Here is an 11,289-nt window from a genome sequence, read left to right on the forward strand (position 1 = left end):
ATCACATATATATATCATATCGTGTTTTATGAAATCATAAGTTACATCAAATTTATGTATTTATTCCAGATATATATTTTATTTGTTTTGATCTGGCAACTTAGTATTTGCATATTCGAACAAGCTCTAACGAGCACAGCGCCATCAATGAGTGAAAAAACTAATTTCGAATGGGGTGTACGCAATGAAGCATAATAACGCAGTATCTTCATAAATACTTCAAAATTTAAAATTATTAATACTAAAGTTTGTAGTTTGAATTTCAAAATTTCATTAAAGTATTAAAGATTGTACAAGTTTGTGCATATTAATACAGCAGATAATTTAGAAAATAGTAATGATTTAAACTCATATTACCGAAATTTTTTCTCCGAATATTTTCGAAGATTTTTCGAAATGCCACAGTTGACAAGTTTTTGCATCTAAGCCAACATCCACCATTTTTATGAATGAACAGAAATTGCATTAATTTGTAAATAATTTGTTCGGAATATCGCTTTCTCTAAAAGTAAATCCTGTGAAGTTCAGTTAAATTGTTTTAAAATAATGGCGACCAGTGAGGTGCAACGAGAAGCTCTAACCGTTGAGTTGAAAACAAAATCAATTTGTCGCTTCTGCCTTACTCAAGGACCAGACGATCTAACTAACATATACGCGAAGGACGCTCCAGTTAAATCATTACTTCCACTGCCGGTGGAAATAATGGCCGTGGCATCTATTGAAGTAAGTAATCTATTTGTCAAAATAGTGAATTTAAAAGCGAACATCGTAAGTACGTGAATTACGTTTTTCGGAATCATAGCAGTGCCTTTGGTTTGTTTCTAAATAACTAAATTTGTTTTGATCTGTGCTAGTGTAACACAAAAACATAGAAGTATAAATAAATGCGCGCTTTAATTGACTATTTTGAAAACCAAAATATATATATTAAATATTTTGAAGAATATGCCAAAAATTGCAAATCAGTTTGCGATTGCAGTAATTTTTAACAAAGAGATACGAAGTGGTTAATAAAACAGCCGATACATGAATAGGTCACGTACATACGTACGTGAAGAACAGATTTTCCCGAAACCATATTAATACTTCCAATCCAAGTGGTGTGCATACGAAAACTTTAGCCTAACTTTAGTGTTTTAATAAATAAAAAAATTACATTTTACCGAACAATAATTGAATCTGTATCAAAGACTCACACCCACCAAGTATTTCAAACAAAAACGGCCCCACGAAACTCATGCAGAAATGAAACACCTTTGTTTAATTCAAGTCAATTCAATCTTATATTTAAAATACAATTACTTTCATTTGTATGTTATTCAAAATACAATATATTTCAATAAATGGCAAAATTAAAGCAGTGAATATGGGAAGCAGTTCAGTCTCTGCATTTTAATACACTCTTGAGGTGTTTGTATGCAGTTGCACAAATTAATGATTTCTTAATGATTATGTATGTATCAACTCCTTTCAGTTCAAAAATAATGTACCATCTGTGTACAATACTACAAAAATAGCTTTCATTTTTCAATCGAATCGCACACTCCACTATTTGAAGCAGGTGTCCAAATGTTAATGTGTGACTTATGTGGCTCCAGATGGTTTGTCTGTGAAGCGCAATATACGCGTTAACATCGAAGTAACACATGGAATTTGTTTCTGCTGATGCATTATCGGACAATCTGGAACGCATGATTCAAAATCGACAGCAACACGCTGATTAACGAATGTTAGTAATGTCAGTATATCATGTTTTTTGCCATTCTTATTCAGCTCTTCCACAAGTGATTGCATAAACCAAGAGCCATTAGTGGTGTTGCGCCATGAGTAGAAGCCAGGTATGGTGGAATAGGCAATGAGAAAATCAGCGTGTACAGGAATTTTGTAACTCATTGATGTTTCGCCATCAGTTTCGGTTCTACACATCATAACCCCAGGATCAAAATGGTCACCTTGACAAGCTTGAATAAAAAATAATTTAGGCTTTCCGGCCAGAGTGGGGCAAGTATGAGCTGAAAAGTAGTGCCAAATGGTGTCTAATTTGTATTGAACGTCCTTCGCGTAGAGATATCCATGTTCACCATGTGATAATATAGCCACCACGACGCAGTCATTATCAGTATGATCTTGAGAGGCAGCTATAAAAGAAGATGTTGATAAAATATTTGAATAATATTTGAAGTAGCATTTTTTTACCATGGTCCACATGCTTTAGAATCTCTCTCAATTTACAGTCTTTAAAAGTGTTTACTTCGAAGTGCAATTTCTTCAGAGCAGCACTAAGATTTTCACAGTCTACATTGGTTCCTTGACGAGGTTTCAGAGATGGTATATCAAAATTTTCATGATTAAAAATTAGAGCAAGACCCCGATTCTTATGATTCATATTATATTGGCTGGCGTGACGCTCGGTGGGCATATGCGCAGTATATTTGTGGAATCTGCAACAATAAAAAAATTAATAGACCACAAGGCTTATCACATATGTACATATATTATTTATAGATAAAAAGTTCAAGTTCCAGAAACTTGACAAAAGTTTTTTGGTAGACAAAAAAATTGTTTTTTTAATTTTATGTCATATAATAAACGGTAAATTTAATACTTGCTAAAATTCCGATTATATTTTTTTATATTTTAAACAAAAGTTGTAAGGGAATGAAACCACACCACTTTAAATCTACATCACTAAAGCGAGTTTCAAAAAAGTTACAATACGTTTTTTATTGTGAGAATACTTGAATTATGAAGATTAAACAAATTTTAAAATCCAAATTTGAATATAAGGTTGAATAACTTATCAACAAACGATATCTTACACGCGGCATCAAAACAAAGATAACATTTAAAAAATATTGAAACATTTTGAAAGTTGTTGAAAACACTATTTATCTCCATTATCAATACATACCCTGCACTAACATCTTCCCCTACTCCACTGCTGCCTTTATTGATTCCAAATGAATTAATTGCACCGGCAGTGGGTTTTTCTCGTCCCGTTGGTTGTGCATCTATTTTATCTATACTTTGCATCAACATGCTTGTTTTTTCCATTCTCCTTATGTATTCGTAGTTTATGGCAATACACTCGTCCGTCATCACGTTATTTCGATACGATTACTAGAACAGTAGGGATATTTCCTTTTAGTCGGTTTTTCCTTTGACTAACCTTTCGTATAGCGCTACTTTTTATTTTGATTGATATTAAAAATCTGCGTAGTTTATTTTTCCTTTGTAGGCAATTTATAGTTGAGTGACCTAAAGCTAGGTAATGGATTCAATAAAGCTGCAGCACTTATTGTATTCGATGTATATCGCTCCTGCGCGCGGCAGCTGTTGCTTTGACGAAATATTTTCGTTTAATTCATTTCCAATTGAAATATTTAATCAACGATTAGTCTTAATAGAACAATTCTCTACCAAAAATGGATATACAACTTTTCGAGCATTGCCGAACGTAATTTTACTTGAGGTCAGTATATCTATTACTAAACTGCACTTACACTACTTAACTGACTACAAAAGTCGAATTTACAAACAAAAGCAATAGCAGACTGCAAGCGAATTTAAAACCCAAAGAAGAATGACCAAAATCTGATAAACGTGTGACCAGAGAACGTACATTTATACGTTCTCTGCGTGAGACGCCGTGCAATTTTGGAATCGGAACAGAACAATGCCAGAAAACGGATTGGAATTTTGAAAACAGTGCTGCGTTTCTTAGCAATTTTGCTTTAAAATATATTAGGGTACTGGAAAATTAGTTTAATGGTACACTGAGGTTTTATTTATGTATATACAGAAAACTTTTTTCCAAATCTTTGCGTATAATAATTTCTTTGAATATTTTACGCTGCAGTTGCACAATTAAGAACTTGATATCAAGTTGTTCATACAAACCACTTGTTAACACAATTAGAATAAAAAAATTAGATGGTTGAAAAATTTGACAGGGTTAACCAAAGCTCCTTTCGGTAAAGAACCCTAAGCGCCGTTTTCTTAATGTCTGCTTAGCAGATAAATTTTAGATAGCTTAACAAAGACTACTTCTTTCGGTAAAGAACCTTTTTTTTTAACCAGAACTTAACTGACTTTTAACCAGACATTGAGAAAACGGGCCTAATTGCGCTTCCAACATTTGAGGTTTACGCATGACTCGAGGGGGAGTCAAAAATTTTGAGTTTTTAGTTACTATTCATTTGATTCGCTCTGTGACTGTAAATTCAAAATAAAAGGAACATGGGACACATCCGGTATTGTATTTAAATTAGATTAGTAAGATTGTAATATCCTGTAAAAACAGTCAATTATTAAGTAGATAGATGTAAAGTTACGTTGAATAAACGTAAAAATCGGTTCTAATTAAATGAAAATTTATCCGGGCTACAAATGTTACCATAACAGAAATTTAATTATCTACTAAAGCGGTTTCAAATTCCTACTAGGTTAAATAATCTATTATAATTTGAATAGGTGCTCCTTTTAAAATAAAATAATGGAAATAAATATTTTTCAGGTGTTTCTCAATGACGGGATGCCCTCTTCAGTTTGTTTGAAATGCCGATTGACATTTGACTATTGCTACCGTTTTAAACAAATGTGTAAAAAGGCGGAAAATCTATTGAGTCAAGTTCCACTTTTGGGCGAATGGCCTTCTCCCTTAATGAAACCAATAATACCGCCAGAACTTTTACAAAAACAATTAACTACACACAAGGAAAATAAAAAACCCATTCAACAATTGAAATATCCTACAAGTAAGGAGCAATCTCAACAACCATCACAGTCACAACAAAGTTCTATAGCTATTTCGAAAGTAACAAATATTAAACCATCCAGTTTGTCAGTATCAACACCCAGAAAAATTCTTAACTCAAACCCGGCTCCGCTTCCAGAACCACCAGTTCCAGCTCGTATGAAAAAGAATAAAAATGTAGAAACATTTACTTTTCTTACAAAAGTAGAGAACAATGAAGAGATTTCATTTGACGATGTACAACGCTTAATAGCTTCTGAAGATGGCGAGTTTACCAAACTGGAGCCTCAAGACTATGAAGTCACTCCAGCAAGTACTTTTACAAACATAATAAAGAAGAAACCTAAACTTCTAAATAAATCCTCAATGCGCATACTCAATAAAGAAGCTGACGTAGATGCCGAGCCACGGCTCAAGCTACCGGAAGTAAAGCATGACGAGGACGGTAACGTTTCCATTGTTACTGAAATATTGGATCCTAATGAGCCGTATGAAAATGAATCAGATCCTATAAAGAACGCGGCACCTGTGAAGACAAATGTTTTTCCATGTCCACACTGTTCCCGTACATTCCCACTACTTCAACTGCGTGATATCCATTTAGTAAATCACACACGCGAACGACATTATCCATGCACAGACTGTGACCGTTCATTCTTCTCTAAGTATGATCTTCAAAAACATACAGTTATACACACGGGTGAACGAAAGTACAAGTGCACTGTTTGTGACAGAGGATTCACTAGGCCAGCACTTTTGCAAAGGCATGAAAAAATACACACAGATATACCTAAGTTTCTTTGTGTATTCTGTGAGAAAGCATTCTTGTCGAAGGATGCTATGGAAAAGCACGCTGAGCGACATCGGAAAAACCGTCCCTTTAAGTGCAAGGTCTGCTCAAAAGCATTTGCCTTTAAGCAAGGCCTGGAACGTCATGAGGTAACTGAAATTGTTTTTCGTACCATTTTAGATAAATGTAATGTATGGATATATGTATTTATTTCAGGTGGTTCATTCGAGGGAGCAGCCTTACCCTTGCCAATATTGCGACCAAAGTTTCTGCACACAATCGAAGTTGGCACGTCATTTGGTTGCACATGCAGGTGACCGACCTTTTCCCTGCAAGTTTTGTCCAAAATCATATTTGCTCTCACATCATTTGTCGCGTCACATGCGTACCCACAAGGAAAGTGTTGTTATGTACTCATGTAATGAATGTGACCAGGTGTATAGGACTTGTAACGAACTTGTTATGCATTCAACCGTACATGCTACCGATACTTTAACATGCCCTCTCTGTCAACAAGTGTTCGACGATGTAGATTCAGTAACATCACACATTATGGAACATGCCAATAATGAGTCGTTTCCTTGTGAATTCTGCGATTTAATATTCCTTACATATAATGAACAAAATTATCACGTTAAAAGTGCACACGCTTCTGATGTAGCAGCATATAACGAAGATGAAAATAATACAAAACGAAAGAAACATTGTAGCGATGAAGAATTTGAAGAAACTATTGAGGAGTTTCTTTATGATGACGATGCAGAGTTGGATATTAACACAAATCAAAGTAAAGCTCTTTTAAATACAACTATATATATATATATATAATTTGAACTAATTTTTAGGTGTCAATAATGAAAAGCAAAATAACTCTGAGGAAACCAAAATGGCTAAAAATGAAGATGAGGAACATTATGAGGCAGAGTATCTTAAGATAGAAGAAATCGTAAGTGCAGACGAAGAAATGGTTGCAGAAGTCTTATCTGAGATAAACGAAGACCAAGAACCCGTTTTGAAAAAAAGTAAAGTTAACCCTAGCAAGGAAAAGGTGCAAGTTCTTGAAAATGAAATCATTCCAATGCGTCGTAAAGCCACCAACAGAAACCCTCAAAATGCGGAGCGAACCACATCTCAGAAATCAAGGGTCATTGTAAATCAGAATTTAGTGGCCAGAAGAGGTAGGCCTAGCACAGTTTCTCTTACAACAAATGAGAAGAATGCACCGAACGATGATAATAAAAATGATACCCCTACATCTAGCAAAAATTCAAAAGTCTTGGAAGCTTTAGGCTCAAGAAGTAAGCAAATTGATTCTAAAGCTATAATACCTAAGAAAGATGGAGTATCTCCAGTAAAAACTTACGAAAATATTGTTAGAACGAAGGCAGGTGAAAAGGGTGTTCGGGTGCAAAAAATTGTCACAAAAGCTGAAGCCGCTGCTATGGTTAAAGATGGTCGTATACGAATTAATGAAGGAAAATTTATACGAATCAAAGATGGAAATTCCCCAAAGTCATCCAAATAAGAATGTTATATTATATTATTCGTCTAATATTATTAAATGGAATATCGTCTTATATAAAAACATACTTACACAATATCGTTTGTACGTTCCAAGTACATTAATTATTATGAGTATTTGTATTATTTATGAATTGTTGGTATGCATGTTGTCATTCTCCATTTCATAGATTTCTATTGTAAGTAATACGATGATTGTCACGAAATTATTGAATTTTTTATCCCAATTTACGATGGAATTATTTCTTTATTAATAAAATCATTGATGGAATACAATTTTTCATAAAATAACAGTAAGCCAAAGCAACAAATTACTCGGAGTAAATTGAGCTGGTCCATTCAAGATTTTCGATAGTTTGCTCCTCCCTAGTTTTGCTACAAGCTATTGCGCTTTATAAATTAATGTTCATAACCATCAGGCAGTGGGTTGACATGGGGGTTATGGAACAAGCTTTTATTGCCTTCTCCCCATGGGAAACGTTTCTCGCGACGACGTAAATACTCGTATTTGATGAATTCTGCGCGAGGGTGATCGTGCTCTTCCTGATGCTTGAGGTAGGCATTCAACATGCAAAGACCTACAGCAGGGATTGCAACGAAGAATGAAAGACGCTTCCAAACTTTATAGCCACCTATAAGAAGAAATAATATTTTGCTAATAAACCATTATATGAAAATTACATAACCTCCTACTTGGTAACCTCCTGAAATGAAGGCAAAATAAATCTTTGAGCGCAAATGTTTACCTGAGTGTTCGCCAGCTGTGGCGGCAGTAACTCCAGCTTGGGATCTATTTAAGCTAATAGCAATTTGACGACGAATAACTTGTGAGAGTATCGCAGACATTTTGCTGGCTTTAATCGTAAAATCCAAACACAAATGAAATTTTTTTCAATTAAATCGATTTGACTTTTCTGACAACTGACGGATGGCAAGTGCTTGACTTGCCACTTGTATTTTATCGGATAAATAATTATGGTAAAAAATTTTTGGTTTGGTTTTAATTTTATAAGTTATTCAAATATAAAGAAAATTACCGTATACCATTATAAAAAGGTTATTAAATTGGCTGCAGAAAATTTTTATTTATTTTTTATTTAGTTTCTTAAATATTTATATATTTGTTATTGATGGCTTTTATACAGAGAACCACCCTGTGGATGTTTTGAGATTTATCAAATGGTATATTTTGACATTTTAAGTTGATGTCGTGAGCAGATTGGTTACATTTTATTAGTTAGAATTACTGGTGGAAATATATTTAGCTAATAAATAAGCAATTATTTTTATATAGTTGCAAATTGCACGGTAAGTTTTGTGTTTATTAGATTTAACTTTGGACGTGTGCCTATTATGGGTGCACCTAAGCGTGGATGTATTTTAGATCAAACGCTGATCACCTGCTTTTACAAAATGTGTGTGGAAGTTTCATCAATAAATATCAAAAAATAATATTTGTTTATTTGTTCTTTATATATTTTCACTGCTCAGTCGTTTAAACGAGTAGCGTTAAATATGTCCGGTACTCAGGATCATAAGGTACATACCCACATAACTATACAATTTTCTCCTTCCCACATTTAGACCACAGCTTTTTGGCAAACGGTTTCATTTTCCATTTGTATATTTTAATTTTATTAGTTTGCTATTCATATAATTCACACATATAAATATTTGCTAGATATTTGAACATGAGAACAATTCGCAGGTACTACTTGCAAACCAGGATAAGAAGAGCGACGGAACTACTGCAAAGAAGAAACGACCTCGTCAGCGTCTCCGTAAACGAAACAAAAGATATATCAATAGTTCTGAATCAAAAGCTGAATATTTGGGAGCAGACGAAGAAAAGGCAATCGGAATTACAAATAATATATTGGGACTGCAGTTAAGCGTTCATCAAATACCTAATAAATCTCCCATAGAAGTTTCTCAATCATCTTCTGAATCTGTATCTGTCGAGACATCTGAAAAAATTGGTACAAAGGAGGTTTCTCAACATATTTTATCAAAGTCTCATGAAGTTCCAAGTGATGAAATAAAAGAAATAAGTCCAGATACCTCAAATATTTTATATCAACCACAAATAACAACACAAACTCTAACGAATATTCAAAATTCAAATTCACAAAGTAAACATAATTCAAAGCTTGGAAAGGAAGCCATCATCAAAATCGCAATGTCAGCAAACTCTGCTCCTGCAACTAATTCTTCTGCTGGAAAAACACGTGAGGAGATTATGGCCGAACGTGAAGCTAAAAAACTGGCAAAACAAATGAAAAAAGCAAAGAATTTGTGCGTCAACTCAGAAGCTGCACCCACGACACCGGTCGTAGGTCGCTCCGTATCAAATGTTGTTAGCCAAGAGCAGGATACAATTACTAACCCTCCTTCGAATGTAATTGACACTCACACATCTGCTGCCGTAGAAAAAAGTCGTGAGCAAATTAAAGCTGAACGTGAGGCCAAGAAGAAAGCAAAACAAGCACTGAAGGAGGCTAAAACCTCCGGCGTAACTGAGATAACTGCAAAATTGGATGACACAAAAATTACAGAAAACTTATCTACCAATAGCATGCAGGAAGAAAAGGTTTAACTACACTTTTTGTTATATGTTTCCGAATTAAATATAGTTACATTTATTTTTTAGAAAAAATCTGCTTTGAGTAAGTCGGAAAGACGTGCTATACAGGAAGCTCAGCGAGCAGCTAAAGCACAGGTACTCGCACAAAAGAACGTGACGCCAAAAGTAAAGCTTACCGCCGCCAGCGCCAAGCAGGCCACTAAACTCCCAACAGATCTACCAGTAAAGGCCACTATAAATACTTCTAATTCTTCACCAACCAAAAGCATTAGCCCTGTGACAAAGTCTAATCGCATAAATGATTGCAAGGTGCGCCTCTTCAATCACTTGGAAAAAGCAAGACAGGAGGCAAATTTGTTTCTCAACAATCCGCACATACATCCGAGTATCGCTCGTCTGGGAGAACAGTACGCTCAACGCACAATTGTCGGTTCAAATGCACGCTGCATTGGATTTCTCAATGCGCTGAAAATGGTGAGCCATTGTATGTGTGTTCTTAGCATAACATTATATTGAATGCTGTGTTGCAGGTTATTAGAGACTTTGAGACGCCGCCAAAAAAAGAGTTTGCACGCAGCTTAGAAACAACAATCACGAATAGTGTGGAACACTTACAGAAATGCCGACCGCTTGCAGTGTCCGTAAGCAATGCATACAAACACATTAAACACGTGCTGACGCAACTGCCAACTGATCAACCCGAAACAGATGTAATAAAATATATTTCTCTATCACTTTCTACCTTAATATTTACACATTGACATGTCTTGTGTTTACAGTTAAAAGAGAATTTATGTCGTTTCATCGACACCTATATTGAAAATCAAATTGGCAAAGCGGCTGAAGCTATTAGCTACTCTGTGCAGGAAAAAATCTCAAATGGCGATGTGATACTCACATTTGGCTGGTAAATGGAATCATATTTGTATGCCTTTATGTTTGTATTAGACATAATCGCTCTCTATCTACAGTTCGTCATTGATAACGTACATTTTTGAGGAAGCACTACGAAGACGTGTGGATTTCCGTGTCATCGTAGTGGATTCACGTCCATTCTGCGAGGGTCAGGAGCTGTTGCGACGTCTCACCGTTAAAGGAATCCCTTGTAGTTATGTGCTCATCAATGCTGTTAGCTTCGTTATGCCGGAATCAACCAAAGTATTATTGGGCGCGCATGCACTATTGGCTAATGGATATGTTATGGCGCGTACTGGGACCGCACAAGTTGCACTGGTTGCACACTCATTCAATGTGCCTGTTTTGGTATGCTGCGAAACGCATAAATTTAGCGAACGCTCTCAAACAGATGCGATTGTTTATAATGAACTGGGCAATCCTGATGATCTGATAAGAAGTGCTCAATGCAGCCTGGCGAATTGGCAGACGAAGGGCAAAATGTCACCTTTGAATCTGATGTACGATATTACTCCACCCGAACTAGTCACTGCAGTGGTCACCGAAGTGTCCATACTACCATGTACTAGTGTGCCAGTGATATTGCGTATAAAACCAACGGAAATCGGTTATTAGACAGTTAAAAAAATTGCTCTTCATCAACTAAATACACTTGTGTAAAATAATGCTGTAATAAAACTACTCAACTTCTGAGTAAAATTTAATTTTTTGTTTTGGGCGTTT

The 11,289-nt window shown here is 35.2% G+C and overlaps 4 protein-coding genes across 5 annotated transcripts; 2 read left to right on the forward strand and 2 right to left on the reverse strand.

Annotated features, from left to right (window-relative positions):
- Positions 1 to 418: 418 nt before the first annotated feature.
- Positions 419 to 7,178, forward strand: LOC120770419 (zinc finger protein 221). 2 transcript variants are annotated; one of them, XM_040097864.1, is made up of 4 exons: positions 419 to 723; positions 4,517 to 5,695; positions 5,763 to 6,333; positions 6,392 to 7,178. In XM_040097864.1, the coding sequence occupies exons 1-4, from the start codon at positions 547 to 549 to the stop codon at positions 7,069 to 7,071; spliced, it is 2,607 nt and encodes an 868-aa protein (XP_039953798.1). In that variant the 5' UTR covers positions 419 to 546; the 3' UTR covers positions 7,072 to 7,178. The 2 variants fall into 2 exon arrangements, with proteins under 2 accessions (XP_039953798.1, XP_039953796.1); XM_040097862.1 differs by lacking the exon at positions 419 to 723 and adding an exon at positions 3,255 to 3,472.
- LOC120770420 (caspase-1-like) lies at positions 1,256 to 3,125 on the reverse strand. The gene is made up of 3 exons (XM_040097865.1): positions 2,912 to 3,125; positions 2,197 to 2,441; positions 1,256 to 2,138 (listed from the first exon to the last, which is right to left on the reverse strand). The coding sequence occupies exons 1-3, from the start codon at positions 3,097 to 3,099 to the stop codon at positions 1,585 to 1,587; spliced, it is 987 nt and encodes a 328-aa protein (XP_039953799.1). The 5' UTR covers positions 3,100 to 3,125; the 3' UTR covers positions 1,256 to 1,584.
- A 103-nt stretch (positions 7,179 to 7,281) lies between the features above and the next one.
- On the reverse strand, positions 7,282 to 7,986 carry LOC120770421 (cytochrome c oxidase subunit 6A, mitochondrial). Its single transcript, XM_040097866.1, has 2 exons — positions 7,814 to 7,986; positions 7,282 to 7,699 (listed from the first exon to the last, which is right to left on the reverse strand). Exons 1-2 carry the CDS (start codon positions 7,911 to 7,913, stop codon positions 7,467 to 7,469), a joined length of 333 nt encoding a protein of 110 aa, XP_039953800.1. The 5' UTR covers positions 7,914 to 7,986; the 3' UTR covers positions 7,282 to 7,466.
- A 276-nt stretch (positions 7,987 to 8,262) lies between these two features.
- On the forward strand, positions 8,263 to 11,270 carry LOC120770537 (translation initiation factor eIF-2B subunit delta). The gene is made up of 7 exons (XM_040098092.1): positions 8,263 to 8,375; positions 8,559 to 8,606; positions 8,776 to 9,657; positions 9,718 to 10,125; positions 10,182 to 10,361; positions 10,431 to 10,558; positions 10,623 to 11,270. The coding sequence occupies exons 2-7, from the start codon at positions 8,583 to 8,585 to the stop codon at positions 11,179 to 11,181; spliced, it is 2,181 nt and encodes a 726-aa protein (XP_039954026.1). The 5' UTR covers positions 8,263 to 8,375; positions 8,559 to 8,582; the 3' UTR covers positions 11,182 to 11,270.
- The last annotated feature ends 19 nt before the right edge of the window (positions 11,271 to 11,289 follow it).

Source organism: Bactrocera tryoni, chromosome 3 (assembly GCF_016617805.1).
Source record: "Bactrocera tryoni isolate S06 chromosome 3, CSIRO_BtryS06_freeze2, whole genome shotgun sequence".
NCBI lineage: Eukaryota > Metazoa > Arthropoda > Insecta > Diptera > Tephritidae > Bactrocera > Bactrocera tryoni.